Source organism: Thermobia domestica, chromosome 7 (assembly GCF_964235325.1).
Source record: "Thermobia domestica chromosome 7, izTheDome1.hap1.1, whole genome shotgun sequence".
In the NCBI taxonomy this organism is placed as follows: domain Eukaryota; kingdom Metazoa; phylum Arthropoda; class Insecta; order Zygentoma; family Lepismatidae; genus Thermobia; species Thermobia domestica.
Genome location: NC_137460.1, coordinates 76,725,306 through 76,744,761, shown reverse-complemented (window position 1 = coordinate 76,744,761; position 19,456 = coordinate 76,725,306). Strand labels below are relative to the sequence as shown.

Here is a 19,456-nt window from a genome sequence, read left to right as displayed (position 1 = left end):
AGCGATTGAATGGTAATCAAAAGTTCTATTGTCATCCGAAAAAATGGCTCTTTACTTCGAAAAGATTTCCTAACGCAATGTGCAATAAAAGGTTAGAAATGTCCTTTTTATTTCTGATTTTTGAGGAAAGCGAATTTTATTCAACTCTGTATTTGACACGGACAGTTTCTTTGACGACTTTTAAATCTTCAAATTGAAAATTTTCTAAGCAAGTTCAAATTGGCAAAGTATGACATTCATGGTATACCCATTTTTTTAAAACAAGCGGTATATTGAAATTTTCATCAACAGAAATATAAAACTGTTTCATTAATTTAGTTAATTTTCATTTAAAATTAATCGAATAAACGTTTTTATTTCTTTTTAATAAAAAAAATCAATGTATTTATAAAAGGACAAAATCGTTTCCCTCGCACTTTGTTGAGACGCCCATAATAACATGATCAGTTAACATTTCGTATATTTCATGCAACATGCTACATTCCACATAAAATTTGCAAGCTGATCATGTAGCTACTATACTGGACCAATGGCAAAGTAAAATACATTAGTAAGCATTTATAAGAGTTCAAAAAAAAATCTTAATTTGGAAGTTACTCACTACTGCTCTAGAAATACCTGGACTCTATTATTTCGATCTTCTTCATAGATCTACAGGTCAAACAACCAAGATATACGCCTGCCAATGAAAGAACAATCTTCAGCGATCATCGGAAATACTCTGTTTCCAGAAATATATGCGCTGCACTTCTATTTCAATGCAATGAGAGGTTAATTCGGCCCACCTAATACAATAAGAAGAATAGAGATTGCCCAAATATGTCATTTATTCTATTGGCCGAAAGTTGTATGTCAAAACGTTTGTTCTTTCAGCGTCAGACGTATGGTACTCAATTGCACCTACAGTTTTTTTTTTTTTTAATTAGATTTACTTTTTATTAATATCTTGTTCAGCCAGAAGATTTCAATCTAAATAAAATTCCTGTATACAAATTGAAGGTTATGAACAATCAAAATTAATGAAAAATGTAAAAAATTTATTTACAAATATATATATTTTACACTCGCATACAAACTCCTTCACTGACGAAACTCTGCCATAAGCAGCACTCTGTTCCCTGACGTTAACTATTGCCAAATCTTTCCGTACTGACTGAAATTTTATTGTTAATGTTATCAATAGTGATTCTCAGTGTACATTTTGGTGAAAACACCAAGAAACTTTTTTTAAGGAATTAAGTTAATTATGTAAGTCCCTTGTTTATCCAAATTACCCCTAACAAAATTCCAAGTTTGGTCCTTCGTCCTAATGTAATACGATTCGAACATGTGTCTTTCCACGACTGAAGATGTATTGTGTAAGCTTTTCACATCTTTAGTTACATATTTCAAACTCTATAACAGCCATAATAAGGCTAAACCACTTTCTTTGGTGCCTCCATTGCGTTTCTTAATTCTACTTCCTATATTTCTTTTGCTGATATATGTATATTACAATTATGTACATCTCACTTTCGTACCAAAGTTGACCAATTCATCTACAAAATAGTTTCTATATCCTGTAAGCGACTTCTCTATTATTTTGAGTGATTTAAAGGAGACCTTGAATCCGTACGAACGTGCTATCTTCTTAAATCTGAAAGTTAAACTTTTCCAAAAGAAATATAGGAACCTGAATTATCTCCCTCCTATATGCTGTCAACAGCTTCAGAACTTCTTGATGATAATGAATGACTGAACGGTGATCTCTACTAATTTTTCTCGTGTGTTAAATCTTTATCTGTACACAATATCCTTCGATCACTCTCACACGCAAAAATCCATTTGCGTTAGGTCAGGTAACCTCGGCGGGCAGTGAAAAGGTCCCAGCAGACCAATCTACCTATTGGAAAATTAGTAATAAAGATATTGATGTAGATTATGCGAAGCATGCGCTGGCGCTCTGTTTTGCTAGAAGATTGATGACAATCGAATTCCTCTAGCAGTCCTGGCACTTCATCACTAGGAAGTGCGAAATAAGCTGCATCGGTCCAATACGGAGCAGCGCAACAGGACCAATAATCTCATTATCAGTAATCCCAGGTCAAATACATATCGAAATGCGTTCTTGACAATTTGCCACTGTGATAGCCGTAGGATTTTTGACATTCCAACGATGTTCGTCAAGACTGTTATTGGTCCATTTCGGATGAATGTGGTTTCATCGGTGAACAATATGATTGTGGTTTCATCGGTGAACAATATTACGATTAGCCTATACCATGTCAAGAACTGATGCTCTGCAATTTACCAAAAACCGTGCTCAAATTAGTTCATTTCTTCCGAAGTTACTGGAAAGTAAACATATGTGAACGGAAAGAAGTGTATTTTTGCTGGTGACTCTATAATTTGAAATTAGCACCGGTAATTGAATAATTTTTCGCAACTACATTTGTACATATATACTTAGCGGAACTACCGTATCCAGTACTTGAATTAATGTACATTACTGTAGCCAACGTGACAAGTCCCACGGCAACACATGCATTCTTGGGGAAAAAGCAAGGTATATTTTCATATTATAGAACAGAATTTTATGATAGGGTTTTTGGTTAAAATCAGTGTGCAAATAAATTTATTGATATTGGACGGGAAGGGGGGGGGGAATAAACTGTGGCTCAACAGGACACAAAGTCTGAAGGGATATACAATAATTCAAAATGACACAATGATCCCCCTTCTCCAACACACAGAAATACTCTGTATGATATCTGAAATTTATTAAATCAATAAACTTAAAAATAATAACCCCCTAAGTTAAATACAGTCCATATATCGCCTGGTGCAGCCATTCAACCTTTCTCGAATGTGTTTAAATATAGGCTAGAAAGTATCTTACATTGTGTGTGTAAAAAGTAAAACTTCTGCAAATCCATACATGACTTCGTTGAACGTAGATAGCACAACGTCGTCAATTAAATTCACTTCCGACGACGAACGTAAAGGTATGCGGATAGAATGCAAGTTACAACTATACACACTATAAAATAGTTAAACTCGGCAACGGTGAAAACATAAGAAAATAGTAGGTTATGTATACTGTGGTGATTGTGAGTATAAAATTAGAAGAAGCCAGACGTAAATAGTTTACATCTTTCATTTCGGTATACAACCAGCAAATTAACTTTACATGAAATGACAAAAACTAATGGAATTTGACAATATATTCAACACGGAATGGGAAGAAGGGAACAGGCATCCCTGGTAGGGATGATTCAGTTAGTTCCTTTGACGGAGGGGGCTGAATGGGAGGGGACGGAAAATGTCCCTAATCCCTCCCGGTCATTGGCACTTTGGTTAAAACAAAGTGTTAAAATTTCTTCAGAATATTTTTTTTTTTTCCTGAAACTGATTTCCAGATTCATCCATCTAGTACAACAAAGTGCATCTCTAAAACAGTTTTTAATCATCTTTACATTGACTTTCCACTCGAAAAAAAATTACAATGGAAACATTTACGTCTTAGAGGTACACATCACAGTCTTTTTCACTTGCATCACATCACCTACATTACTTGTAGGTACCTTGAAGTTTTTAACCATTATATTCAGTAGTATAATCCAAACCGGGGCTAACCTCCGTGGAGAGTTGAAATAAAAGTAATGTTGTCTTTGTTTTGCAACTGATAATCCAATTGACCCTGGAATAAAAAGAAAAATTTACGTTATTTACTCTGGCAATATTTCCCATTCTTAATAAAATAATCAAATAATAATATATGTATTCCCTTATCTCTTACCAGAGAAGAAGTCAGGGTAAACCGGAAAAAAAAAAAAAAGCTTAGCAACAGCCAGTGCAAGTAGTTCTCCCATGGCTTTTCATCCGAAAAGGACGAGTTGAGAAAGAAACAGAGAAATACTGTTTCACCCTGGTTTTGGGTTGTAAATAATAAAAAGCACTCTGTGCAAAATGCGCACGGTAATTATAATAATGTAAAGTTACATTATCTTAGCATTATACATCAAATCCGTTATTTGCTACCACAACCCTAGCCTTGCACAAATCAACCGTGCATCTCTCACACTTCAACTGCTTCTCTCTTTTTCATGTTCCAAGTGCCATATGCAGATACAGCGGGGGACACTTCTAAATGGTACACCTTAGCCGTAAATCTCCATATGGCTGTACCATTTAGAAGTGTCCCTCGCTGTACAACTAAATGAACAAAGAAACAACTTAATAGAACTATATAAAATGCAATAATAAGGATTTTATATGAGCAAGAATTCGTACTACTAGCCTTAAGTGGTTTCACGTTACAACATATAGTAGTAAAAAGAAGGGTGACTAGATTGACAATCGAAAAGTAGTAAACAAATATAATAGTATACGATAGTTTACTGCGTCGGCAGTACACATTTCCTTATTTCAGTTAACGTTAACCTTAAGTTACTCATTTGTTTTTGTTAAAAAGAAAAGTATTGAACAAAAGTATTCCAGGAATTCTACACAACTAAATGCTTTCGATGAATGACAAAGTGGTTTATTTTTATGAACGTAGAGTTAAATTTCGGCTAAAGACTTTTCTTTTAAATCGATTTACGGAGCGTGGGATTATTTTAAGGAGTGAGGGAAAATTTAGACCGGCACGAAGGACTTCTATTTAACTTGGTTAATCACTGTCGTAAGTTGAAAAAAGAAACCCTTCCTACCTTACCGAAATCTCAAGTCCTTCTCAGTAAAAACAATAGATTGCAAAACAATGGTTTGTGATTGTTTTCCTTCCCTAATCTTTTGAGGAGTATTAAAAAACACAGCAGTTCACTATTCAGGAAAAGAGTGCCTGTGATTTAAAATGTTGTAAATAAAGAATGAACCATTAAAATATTGCAAATAAGTTAACCCAGAACATTTCGCGAACAGAACATTTTTAGAAAGAAGGACATTTCTCTATTTTCTAGGCGACTTGACAACACGCAGGACAGCTCTTTGAAAACCAGTAATGTACTGCGAAAATCAGTATGTCTGGTCACCTTGGTAAAAAGTGTACCACTCCGCTCATTTGACATGCTGGATATGGAGAAAATTTTCATCGAGTAGTGATCTCCGTTACATTGCATTAAATTACTAAATATTTAATACTATTTTTTTGACTTTTCAAGTGACAAATAGAACAACTTGTTTATTTTCAATTTCTCTCTAATTTTTATTTATGCAAAATAATAGCACTTTGATGTGAACTGAGATTTCTGACCTGTCTAGTTCTCAAGACAGAATTACTTACGTCACTTAGTACCATCCCAGTGTGACTTGTAATTTACGCAAGACATATGTATTGTGGGGTGCTGAAAAGCTCTCGGTCCTCTCAACTTGCTGAAACTTAAGAATTCTGTTCTCTGTAATAGTACAGCGGCCCTCCACAGTAGGTTAATGTGTAATGGCTTACAATTCTAACATATTTTTTCAGGTCATGAATTAGGTCATGTCTGTAGGAAGTGAATTTGCAATTAGCTCCGAACTCTCACGAAGTTTCTGTTCCTGCAGAAGATGCCAGACGAAATAAATGGATGTATGAGACATTGTATAACAAGTATCCGTTATAGGTCTTCAATAATGACAGCATTTGAACATGTTGATCGTGTGCGAGATCAAATCAACCACTTCTGATTTTAACACTGATCGCTATGGGGTTGAAACGGTACTAGATAGAGAAAGGCGGTTTCCTGGAATGATTAAGCCCCTCAACAATATATTTCATCTCCATCCTTAAGCCTCTACTAAAACTGGAAATAGTACAAATTCATTTCTACTTTTGGTTTCAATATTGATCTACATAAAGCAGAAATGCTGAGATATAGCAAGAAGCGGTTTTAAGGAATCGATTTAACGTTCTAAGAATAATAGGTACCATATTCTCTCTCAACTCTCTATTCAAACTGGAAGTGACAGAAATCAACTGCTTCTGGTTTTAATGTTGACTGTTATACAATGAAAATTGCAACAGATAGCGAGAAGTTATTTTCCATAATCAGTTATGCGTTCTATGGATATATTCCACCTTCACTCTAATCTCTCTACTAAAACCGGAAGTGGTATAAATCTACTATCTCTTTCGGTTTAAATAATAACTGAGAAAATATCACATCATACAAACCACACTCATTCACGTGACACTACTTGTTATATCTATCTATCTATCTATATATATATAGTTTTATTTCTAAAAATAAAGGTGCCGGTACGCTGGACTTTCGGTTTATAATGATTAAAAAGTTGCATACCTTTCAGGGTATAATAATTATTAATATTAACAACAATAATAATAATGCCCAGCAGCGTATCACTGAAGTCTCTTAAGTAAAAACTCTTACGTATATATATATATATATATATATATATACAGGGTGCGGCACGTAAAACCGGCCCGTCGTAATACTCTGGTATATTGTGTTTTTGGCAACACTTAAATAATCTACCTTCCTACCAAGAGATGGCGTGTCGGGGTCTGATCGACTTACGTGACCTGCAGCAGTCACGTGCAGCCGCAGCCAGTGAAACTTGTCGAAACCAGTTGAGAAAAAGGCCTCGTTGTGTTAAGCCGGGTGAGTGTCAGTGTGTGATAATGCCGTATTCGATACCCGAACGTGTTGCCATTGTTGAAGGGTTCATTCTCACTGGATCTTTTGTGAAAACAAAGAATTTGTTTCGGGAGAAATTTCCAGGACGTTCTGTGCCAGCAAAAAGCACCATTCAGGAATTGATTGAAAAATGGCGGCGTACAGGATCGGTTCAAAATGCTCCCAGGAACAGACGACCATCTGTCTGCACACCTGAATTAAAGATGCAGGTGGAGGAGATAATGACAAGAAGTCCTCGAAAGTCAACCAGGAGATTGAGTCAACAGGTTCATGCGAGTGAGAGAAGTTGCTGACGTGTTTTAAGGGGACTGAAGTTAAAACCGTACCGGATAAGTGTTGTGCAAGAACTGAAGGAGCCTGACCTGCAGAAGAGGGTGCATTTCTGTTCATGGCTGTTGAGCAATGTTGCCAGTGGTTTCTTGGATCCACTAATGCTCATCATGAGTGACGAGGCGTGGTTCCACCTGTCTGGGTACGTAAATTTCCAAAACAACCGGTATTGGTCGACAGAAAATCCACACGCAATCCACCAGGTACCCTTACATGATGAGAAGATTGGCGTTTGGTGTGCCATTTCCGCCACACGCGTTATTGGGACCATATTCTTTGAGACGACAGTGAACAGTGACGTGTATATGGGAATCCTGGAGGAGTTTTATACACACTTGACCGAAGAGGAGCGTCAGTTATGTTACTTTCAGCAGGACGGTGCAACATGCCACACATCAGCTGGATCATTGTCCCTTGTGCATGAGATGTTTACACCAGAGAGGACAATCAGCAAAGGCTTGTGGCCCCCTCGGTCACCAGACTTGTCCACGTGTGACTTTTACTTATGGGGACTGTTAAAGGGAAGAGTATACGAAACAAATCCACACACAATTGAAGAACTCAAGACCAGGATCCAGGATGTCACCAATAGCATTACAACACAAGAACTGACAAGGGTATATATGAATCTCCTCAATTGTGCTCACATGTGTGTTGAAGTGGGCGGAGGACACTTGCAGCACCTGCTGTGAAGGTGAGTAGTCATATTCAATACATTACATTTCATTTTGTGTTCACTTTACGGGCCGGTTTTACGTGCCGCACCCTGTATATATATATATATATATATATGTATATATATATATATATATATATATATATATATATATATATATATATATATATATATATATATGTAACGATGTTTTAAAAATGTCTGATTCTTACATCTTAATTTTATAATACAATAAACGTAATGATAATCAGTATTTCTTAGTGATTTATTTCTTGCTTTTTTTATTTCTTCTTTTTGTAAACGAGTAAAAGTAAGCTGCTATTGTTTGTTTTTAAAATGCATCAAGAGTTCCACAAATACTGAATTTCAATAACAACACACATACAGTACATTCTTCACATAGTGTTCTTCAGAATACTAATCATGCTATCAAGGTATTCCACAAACCTCTACTAAATTGATGAATAAACTTTACGAAAAAAAAAATTAGGGGATGTTTTCACTTAATCCTCTTCCTAGTAATGAATAAAAACAATTAATTGGATATATTAAAATAGGAACAAAGCAAAGTCTCCTCAGCGGAGAGAGTGCAGAGGTGGAGCCCCAACAGAATTTTTGTACTGGCTTTCAGTTTAGTCGAACTTCAGCGACAAACAAATTTGTTAGGATTATTTCGTTGTCTCGAGGTCAGTCTATTCAAAATAGGTCGGTTCAGTACCTTTATGGTTTACATTACCCCGTGAAAAGGAATGAAAAAAGGGAGATGCGAGGACGTGCCAGCGAGAGAAGGGCCCAAATATTTCTAGTCCCTGAATACAATTAACTGACTTCAAGAAGGAACAAAAATTCGCAACTCTTTCTGTTGAAAGGAAAAAAGGAAAAGGAAACAATATAAACTCTGATTTTCAATACAACTATATATTTACTATTTGACATTTTCGAGTTTCTCGTCAACCTCTTTTTAAGACAGAAGAGAAAATATTTCGTTCTCATTAAAAAGGTGTCGGTACGCCGTAACTGTATATAGACAGATATACGTGGGTATATATTCAAAATATAGATTTTGAGATACAAATGGACTAGACCACAAACAACAACTATTATTATTTGCAAACACATACAGTAGTCTCTTAGTTGCATAATAAAAAAAGAATAAAAGTCGGCGTTCCAAGTATCTCTTGTAGTTGCTCATTTTGGCTCAACGCGTAAGTCATATTCAGTTAAATATTAATACTAACAAATATCTCCATGTGTTAGTATGGACAATATTTTGCGTTCTTCTTTCTGCATTTTCATTTAGAATTCGTTTGAATTCGAAGTTTTGCACGTAATTCGAACGTCTCGTATGGGCATCTTAGGGAAGTATCCTCACCCCTTTGTCTTCCATTCCATCTAAAAGCGCTAAAATACGTTTTTAATTATTTTAGGTAAAAATTCCAAATTTCATGTCTTTAATCTTAAGGGATTCCTAGATATGGATATATTATAATAATTTCAACCACTACTTCTCTTCTTTACACCTCTTTTCTTTCCTTCAAGGTCAAATATCACAAAACGCTGGAACATGTATTTAGTTATATTTTAAGTAAACAGTCCAAATACCAAATTTCATGTTTATCAGGGATTACGAAATATGGGCATATTATAATAATTTTAATCTGTTCTTTTTTCTTGCTCACCCCTCCTCTTCCCTTCTAGATCAAATATTAAAAAATATGATTAAAGTGTCTAATTATTTTAAATGAGAAGTCCAAATACCGAATTTAATGTATCTAATCTTAAGAGACACCAAGACATAGGCATCTTATTGTAATAATTGTCACTCTCACCCCATTTTCCTTCTCACAAGTCCATGTACCAAATTTTATTTTTCTAACCTTCAGGGATTCGGAGATATGGACATTTCAATATAATACCTACTACCCCTCTTTCCCCCCTCACGTCGAGTTTCCAGAAACGGTTTGGCCAGACGTTAACCACTCATTCACTCATGACTTCTCCTTTTATATAGAGAAATAAATGAAGTAAAACATAATGATAAATAACAAAGACCATACCAACGGATTGTGGAATAATAGCTACTTAAATGGAACTGAATAGGATGATAAAAATCTTGTGGTAAAACAAATGAACGTACAAAGTGTATACCAGATTACCATACAATCCAATCCTACTGTATTTTCTATAATATTAACTTGAGCATAACGATCAATAAATGGCAATTAGTGGAAACATGTTACAAAGGTGACACAATCAACTTTTAAAGATAAAATAAAGTAAAACAAAGAGTCATTTTCTTTTGTTATAGATAGTTTTGTTAATAATAGAGACTACACTTACTGTATAGTTTTGTTAATAGCAGAGACTACACTTACCATATATCGTGGTGACGTTTAAAAGTATAGCTAATTCTGAGTGAGAAAAATAGAGAACTAACATAATATGATAATTACGCTTTATCATCTTAACAAGATTTGATACACTGACACACATCACCTAGTAAACCATTGCATCCGTAAATAAAATAAATAAATAAATAAATAAATAAATAAGTAAAAACTTTTATTAGTCATTAAGTCAGGGTGCCAATGGCGACCAAATATTTTGGTTTGGAAATATGTATTTACTCTTTGTTTGCCTACACAAAAATGGCGATCAAACACTCCGGTTTGGCAACTCGAATCAGCCCTGAAATTTAGTGCTCTAAATTAACTTCTTTTACGAGATTTTTCTGTAGTTGAAAAATAGGTTTAAGTTGTTATCCTCACTAGATTCCACAACCAATCCAATATGTATTCAGTTTGCTTTCGAACCTTATTATTTATTCATTACTTGTTTGCGGTTACGTAAGATTTTTTTAAATATCTATGAAATACATATTTATTCATGGTGTACCACAGTGTGCGAATTGAAAAATTTTCCCAGGGGGGGATGAATTTCACCCATATGCGCACCCAGTCCTCCCACACACACACACAAACATATATATATATATATATATATATATATATATATATATATATAGTGTGTGTGTGTGTGTGTGTATGTGTGCGTCAGGGGGGGAAGTACAAAACAGTTGAGATGTGACATCTTCCATAAATTTTTACTCAAGTAATATTTAGGTTAGCTACGCAAAGTAAGAATTGTTCCCTTTTTCTATCTTATCTTTATGACCATTTAAAAATACTTCAGAGGGGGAAAACGTTATCCCTACCAGGGATAAAATTTTTCTTCTCTAGGGTGGGAAAGATTTTTGTCAGGGGGGGAAATCCCTGGCATCCCCCCGCCAATTCGCACCCTGGTGTACCACTATATCCCTTATTCTCAACAACCGAAACACAAGAATTTAATTTCTTGATACAAAATCTTATTTAATCGAACAAAGTTAGTTACTCGAACAACTGTAAACTGACATGCCTTTGCAGTACGTTAATATGCGCTATTTTAACCTTCCTATTCATTTTTTATTGACGCATTGCCTCTAAAATTAGCAACTGCGAAAGAGCTTGGAAGGCCAGCACGATTGCTTATCTTAATTATAATATGAAAGGCACCTTAATTATGCCATCTTAATGAAGAGAAAGTATTGATACTCTATTCACTCATTCATCACTCTCGAATTCAATACAACTTTACAATGTTTCTTACCATTAATTCCCAATCAGCATCATTCACTAATACCAGGATGCCCGGCCGCCTAGCAAAAGAAAATTAAAAAAAAAACTTCAATATTATATGCTCACACGATGTACAGATAACGACAATGAAACAGAAGAAGTCACAAATTAAGCGAAAGTGCAAACACTTTTAGACTCTGAGGGCAAGAAACTCCATCATTCTTCTATTGAAATGGAAATATCTGTTAATGAATATAATTGACAAATATTGTTTTCTATTTACAAAAATTATGAAGTATTTCAGTTGCACTAGATTTCATTGTTAGAAGATTCCAGAATTGTAACCTTTAGTATTTCTTTTTTTTATTTTTTTATTTTTTTAAATTTAATTTAATTTTTTATTTTTATTTTTTTTACAATAAGCCAACCACAAACGGATTTCACCACTTTCATATAGGAGCCATCATGCACACCTTTATATAACTCATACATATCTAATCAAAGGTATTCCCTTACTTTCAGACAAAAACCACACAGAATATTTTTGGATCCCGCACAAATCTCAACTCATTCAATTCAATTCATTTATCTTCTTTACTACGTAATTCATTTCTCTTCTTTAAGCGCTATATTTCCTCAACAATATTGCACACTTCTTTCACTATTTTAGTCGTCTCAGCTTCAAGCTCATTTAGAAAGATCTTTATTTTTCTGTCTTCAGGTTCTTCTGTTTTTATTATTTATTTATTTATTTATTTTCCTCTTCTCGTTGTTGGTTTCTTGCTTCTGCAAAACGAATATGACCATTTCGTGTAAAATGACTTATGGACAATTTCTCAAGACAACAGAAGCTATTGAATCGTACACAAATCTGCGTGCTACTATAGTTTGTTCTTTTAATTATCTGCTACACATTCCGTGTTGATTGAAAATCCTTTTTTTATATTTGAATTTACATCAGAAAGCAATTAAGAAATCAGAAACTGCAGAATCCCTTAAACCTACCGATGCCAAATAACGCGCGCATACTTGGCCCTTTCATGACATTCTAGAATTGCACTCTTATGTTCATCTGCTACTTTCGAGACTTTATTAAGACAATTATCAAAATCCACACAAAATAATCAGGGTCTTTCAACAGTTGAATTAGTTCACTTCTAAAGTATGATGATAATTTATAAACTAAAGTGTATGCTAGTTTGTCACGTTGAAGCTGCATTTTCCCGGCACCTCACTGTCTGGGAACATAAGTTTGAATACTTTTGACATCTTTAGTACGCATTAAGGTATAGTAATTCTGCTTTCGTAATTGAATACGCCATAGTAATTCTGCTTTTGTAATGCTACCTTTTACTACGAATCCTGTAAACTACTTTGTGTCATTCTCGAACTCGTACCCCACTTGCATCGTAGAATAAACATTGGAGCAACATTATCAAAATCACAGGAATTGCATATCATGAAACTTCGTTACTTCCACAGTAATTTAAATCGCAAATTCTAACCATTTCTTTTTCTTTCCTTTTATTTCACTACGAACTGCGAAATAAACCTAGTCTTTGTTATGTATTTTTGGAGAGGGGTGCTAGCAGGGGTGGCTCTATGGGAAGTATGCCCTTAAACACCCGAAAGTCTTTATTCTCATCCCTCAAAAAATCCATTACAAATTTTTTTTGCATCATTTTTAATGTCAGAATAATTTTACAATAAGAATAAATAATATATATTTTTTAAACTTATATGAATGATTAAATATGTGCCTACAAAATTAGTTCAGGTATCCACTGAGAATTGTCCAACACATACGCTGACCTGCAACTATATCAGCTATTTTTTAAACTCATATAAGCATTTCAGAAATAAACCTTCTTACGAATTAAAATATATTATAATGAAAACACAGAAGCTTACATGCGAGTAACTGTATTCCAAAAATCCCTTCATTTGTGTAATAAACTACCTTCACTTAATTCAAGACAGGAAACTCCGATGAAATCGAAACTACTATCCATTTCATAAAGATAGGCCCCTGACTTCGCGGTGCTGCCGTGACGTCCAGTCATAACTTATATTACATTGTCGTACCTCGTTGGAATTGTTGGAATGTTGTCTTTTCAATACTTAAGACATACAAATTTTCTTTGTACTGTGTAGTGAGAAAAAAATAGAAATTAATGAAAAAGTGCGTATTTTTTCGTACTTTTTTGGTAAATCAATGTTTATAGGACTATATCTCGGAAAGGAGATAACATAAAATAATTTCCTGTGCACCATATGTAGATGCATATGTTACCTGTAAGTTCTGAAAATTTCATTACTGAACACGTAGTAGTTTTCTTGTTATTCAGTAAAAAGTGAGACATCATTATCTCTGAATTGCTGCGGTGTATTAACAATCTTAAAAAACTTTTAGAAAGATCTTAAAGTAGCTTTTTCAACCAAACTGTTTTGACTTGTTTTAAAAGATAAACAATCACAAATATGACATTATGATTTTCTCAGCTTTGCGCCCTTCGCTATCGCAGTTTATACGGAGTGCTACGTTGCCACATTTTCCTGGCGCGTATACACTCTCAGACAGACGGGTAGCTATTTAAACTTGTCACGCACACTGTCCGGCACTTTTTAGATATATTTTTAAAATTTTATGTCTCCACAGATTTTAAACCAATTTCTTAGAAATTAACAGGATATACAGAAAATGTGCCAAATGTTCAAAATTAGAAAAGCGAACTCTTATTTTGTTTGGATTTGCATGTGATGGTCTTCGAAACTTTGTTGCTTTTTGTCAGTTTTTCACTTACTGCACGCAGTACAAAATACACTTGCACAGAAACAATTACAAGCATAAACTTTATTATATGATACAACCTTAGTTGATATGTAATATTGAGTTTACACTTCACAGAAGATCTGTTCCACCACTTGACAGACATACTAATAGCTCTTGCGTAGTTGATTTGTAAAAATCGCGTAAAGCTGGCTTCCGTGCAAGGCTTATGTGAAAAACTAGTGTAAAAAGTTCCTGGTTTTTAATTAAAGTAACACGCTTTCATTTAGAAAACAAAGATTTTTGTTTTAGTATTTTTTCTTTTTCTCAATCTGCTGTTTTGCGTATTGATTCATAACTTTTACTACTATTCCTGGGAGAGCTCATGTAGTTTGGATTTCACGTTAATCAGTAGGTCGACGTCTCATATAGCCTCACTGCTGAACAGGACGTTCAATTCAAAATCAATTCAACTTTTTTTTAAAATATAAAACTTCATCGGTAAAAACAGCTGAAACACTTTATATGCGGAATACTCTGTAGATAACCCAGCATTTTGATCAATTCCCGGGATACCACTAAACAGGGGTTTTGCATTTACTTGAATTTTATCGCTCCAAGCTACATCAGAATCTGTCTTTGAATAGGAACGACACGTTTTTTTTTTTTTCTCTTTCCCGGCGCAGCCGCAGGTTCACTTGAAACAGAGTTACTATCTTGTTCACTCCCGAATACGCCACTGAGCACAGAATAATCAATGTCATTACTATTCATTACTAACTCATAACCGTCTGAGTCGGAGTCATTCATCAGTTCTGCAATTTCATTATCGCTAAAAATTTTACCTCTTCTTTTTGTAATACCGCCGCTCGTAAAGGAATATCCATATATCTATATATATATATTAATCAAAAACCACGACATATACTAAGGAAAATATAAATGCCCATTCGTCCGTCTCATTGCAATGAACCCATATGGTGTGAGTGATTGTCTAAGTTTTTGACGCCTACGAACCGAAGGGAAGTGTTGAAGGCGTAATCAGTGCAACGTGATTAGACGCAAATACAGCCCTCGTCACCTACACATTGCATAGTTTTCTTTCGTTGAAGGAAAACAAAAGACCCATTCTGTGTTATTGTATACATTCGGCAGGGGAATTGATCGCAGAACTTGGGTGAACACGTGATTGCCAAGGATACATTTCTTTTTAACCTTTAACATGTTCGTAAGCTGGAAAGTGTGTATACTGATAGATCTTGAGGTAAAAATGGAGCCATTGTTAATAAGTGTACAGGAAGGTAACAGGAGCAGCGATGAGTCAACAAACCCATTACGAAAGTGAATGAAGTAAATAGATTAAGAGATGAGTTTTTGGATGTTTTACTTCAACGTTTTATTTCGATTAAATTGAGATGTGTAATGCATTATTATTATTTTTATGATGTTGTGAAAGGTTATAATAAATACTTTTTCCTATTACATTCTTATGAAGTAAGCTTCGCGCTACAAGCTTCCTGAACGCGACAACACTGCACGACAGCGTTGCCGCACTTCCACTTACTGTATGCTGTTTCTTCATATAAGCGCGGGGAATTTAAAGATTGGGCTGCAACATGGCTCACCGCTTAACGCAGAGAACATGTTGAAGTAAAAGAATTTTTTTAAAAAACAAATACTCTACAACTAAACCCTTTTTTGTTAATAGTTCCAAATATTTGGAACACTAGGCTTCCAAATTTTCGAGCAGTGTTTTGTACGTTTCTCTAACTACCATGGTAAAGGAGATCAGAGCGTCGCACATTTGTTTTAATTACACAAAAAGTATCAAGTGATGAAAATTGAAATTCTCACAACTTACAGTTAATGGATGCATCTACATATTGTACACAGGAAATTATTTCACGTGATCTCTTTTCTGAGATATAGTACTATAAACATTGACCTACCAAAAAAGTACGAAAAAATACGCACTTTTTCATTAATTTCTATTTTTTTCTCACTACATAGTACAAAGAAAATTTTTATGTCTTAAGTATTGAAAAGACAACATTTCAGGAATTCCAACGAGGTACGACAATGCAATATAAGTTTTGACTGAACGTTACGGCAGCACCACGAAGTCAGGGGCCTATCTTTATGAAATGGATAGTAGTGGAAACGAAACAGGAAAAAGGTTAGAAGTGAAAAATGCCCAAAGCTCCAGACCATACGTTCATCACACACCGTTACTAGAAAACTGCCACATAAAAAAACAATCACTCAACCACATTTGAAATGGTCTTAAAATTTTCATTTTTAAATGTTCTTTAAAATCTCTTACTTAGCAAATTGAAATTAACTGACTCTTAGCAGAATCCTGAGGTTTTTTTTTCTTTCTGATTTCTCAAATTCTCTGACAATTCTCAGTTTTCTAGAAGTGTCGCAAGCTGGTCATACATACGCCATCCAAAAATGCATATTTCAGTAATATGTAACGAGTGCGCAAGGGATTCCACCCAGGACATATGTCCCAGATATGCTCCCAACAGACTTTTCAGATACGATCTGATTTAAAAGGTGGGGCCGAAGTAAACGAAAGGTAAGCTTGACAGCAGTAAACACGTAAAGCATTGGCAATAAATCTGAAGTGTTAGGGACTGTCAGTTTCATGGTTTCTCATGTTCGGATTAACGTGAGCTTATATATTTCTCATACCAACTATGTTCATCATCAAAGAAGAAAACAGGAAAACAGAGGTGGCAAGATCACAGTAATACAAAAGAATGTTAAAAGACTATAGAATAGTATAACACTAGGGTGGGTCGTTTTGCCACTTTTTTTTTTTTTTTCGGAACGAAATGTAATACCTGGCAAAAGTGGCCCACCCACATGGACATTACAAGTATAGATTTTTTTTTTCAAATCAGATAATATCTTCTGTGAGAACTATTGCCTCAAAGTTTCAAAATTTCACTGAAAATTACAAAAAATACCAAAATTGTTCATGAATTTTAGTTGTTAAAGTAAACATATTTTTGGATTTATATCTGCCAGATGCTATGAAAAATGACATTCAAGTCTCAAAATGCCAGTTATATGCCCCAGAGGTGGGATAGGGGTGCCTCCTCTGGGACCCGAAAAAGGGGGCAAATTCAGTACAATCAAGCGTTTCTACAGCTATTTTCGTCCTTGTCTTTTCCTTCTACTGGTGGTTCATAGTGGTAGCAGAGCATCGTTATTTTTCACCATGACACTCCCACCCCTCCACCTCACAATACTGCAACGCCCTTCTGTCCCGATCTGCGTAACTCAGCGTCACTATCAGGAACGAGCCGGATACGCTTCAAATTGGGCGCCATTTCTCAAGCGCTATATTTGGTTACTGTTGCCTTCAGCTTATATGAATTGGCCGTTACAGATAATAGTTTGCTAAACACTATTTTCACAGAAAATTCTGTATTTCTTTTTTAAGACAGTCAATCTTATTTATTATATCACAAAAATGACTTCAGTGACAATGAAGCAGACCTTGAAGAGAAAGCAGAGGAAAGCTCTTCTGAAGAAGGGACCAAACCCAGAGACAGAACATCTAAACCGAAGCTAGATTTGACTGAAACTGCTATGATTGCTCAGAGATACAATGCAAACGAAAGGGCTGCGGCACATATAACATCAACTGTGCTTCAGTCAGCTTTAAAGACTGGAATTATAACTTTTCAACAATCTAGCAACATAACTCTGCTTTTATTGTGGACAGGAGCAAAATAAGGCATGCGAAACTTAAAGTCGCTCGGAATTTAAAAGAACATTCTAGAAATGATGATCCCACTAAAAGCCTATACTTTGATGGTCAAAGGGAAGACAGAAGAGCACTTATCACTTGTGGCTGAACCTAACTCTCAATACGTTGGTAACGTGACACCATCCTCTGGCTTTGGCCATGACGAGACCGCGGCTATTTTCGAGTACATCATGAACCAAATCGAAGGTGGCTTTGATGAAGTTGAGGTTCTTGGATGTGATGGAACAAACACTAACACTGGTTGGGAGGTATTCGTCGAAAATTAAAGGAACTAACAGGCTATTTGTTTCTTGCATTTTAATGAACTGCCTTTCCGAGCTCTGTTCACGAATATTGGCGCTAATTCAAGCCCCTATTCTTACACAGGTCCCATAGGTTCAAACCTATCTGACTGTGAAAAGCTTCCAATGGTGTAATTGAAACCAATAAAATGTGACTTACCTCATCATAGTCAGAAGAGCTCAGAAAACTCAGTAAAGACCTGTGATACTTATCTCAAGTCTCCCATTGCTAATGGTCCTTGTCACGTCTTTGAGAACTTTCACAGGTCTAGATACTTACCAAATGAATACCAGGCTGTAATCCGTTCATCCATTCAGACGAATGCATTTCTCGCACTCCCAGAGAATGTTCTTTTCGCCATGATAACTGATGGTCTACTTGCTGTCCGACAAGATGTATTACATAAGATTCTTAGTGCTCGAAAACACGAAGCAGAGAATCTTCATAACACTATTAGATATAATATCATTTCCAGACTGAATTTTGAGGCGAAAGATAACACTGAAATGATCTTTTGGGAAAGCACTGATGTTTCAATAACTGTACCAACAGTTCTAAAGACGGTATCAAACAAATAGCCCATGGACAAACTTTCACTTTCTAACAACACTGTGCCAGAATAGTCCTCCACCCGCACGATGGCAGTAGAACGGATAGTGAAATTAGTCACTGAAGCAGCCTCCCGAGTATGTGATAGTGATGCTAGGGACGGGATGATCAGGTCAACCTTACTTTCTAGGCAAGCTGTGTCTAAATTGCAATCAAAGTCCCAATTTGTGAAAATTGTTCCTGACAGTGACGAATTGGTTAGTTCATCCATCCCTATATATGGTTGGTTGGTTGGGTAGGGCTGGCGGAGGAGCCTTAGGTGCAGCCACATCCACGTGGTAGACGCTTGAACAGGCTATATGACCAGGTGAGCGAGGACCTGCAAAACCGCTTTAATGTACTGAATTTGCCCCCTTTGCGGGCCCCAGAGGAGGCACCCCTATCCCACCTCAGGGGCATATAACTGGCATTTTGAGACTTGAATGTCAGTTTTCATAGCATCTGGCATATATAAATCCAAAAATATGTTTATTTTAACATAACTAAAATTCATGAACAATTTTGGTATTTTTTGTAATTTTCAGCGAAATTTTGAAACTTTGAGGCATTAGTTCTCACAGAAGATATTATCTGATTTGAAAAAAAATCTATACCTGTAATGTCCATGTGGGTGGGCCACTTTTGCCAGGTATTACATTTCGTTCCGAAAAAAAAGTGGTAAAACGCTGCACCCTAGTATAACACCTTCCAGCAATTTGTGTATGTGTATTCTGGTAATGTTAAGGATTACAACATTAAGAGGACTATTTTCTTCAGGTATCAATTTGCGCA

At 35.4% G+C, this 19,456-nt stretch overlaps 1 protein-coding gene across 2 annotated transcripts in view; it reads right to left on the bottom strand.

Moving 5' to 3' along the window:
• Window positions 1–1,016: 1,016 nt before the first annotated feature.
• Urm1 (Ubiquitin-related modifier 1) overlaps window positions 1,017–19,456 on the bottom strand; it is a 37,533-nt gene continuing 19,093 nt past the window's right edge. Inside the window, exons 4-5 of one of the 2 annotated variants that reach the window (XM_081764880.1) lie at window positions 11,272–11,320; window positions 1,017–3,679 (exon numbers count right to left, since the gene is read on the bottom strand). In XM_081764880.1, coding sequence (XP_081621006.1) covers window positions 3,611–3,679; window positions 11,272–11,320 — 118 coding nt within the window. In that variant the 3' untranslated portion in view covers window positions 1,017–3,610. The remainder of the gene's footprint in view (window positions 3,680–11,271; window positions 11,321–19,456) is intronic. The other variant, XM_081764881.1, reaches the window with a different exon arrangement.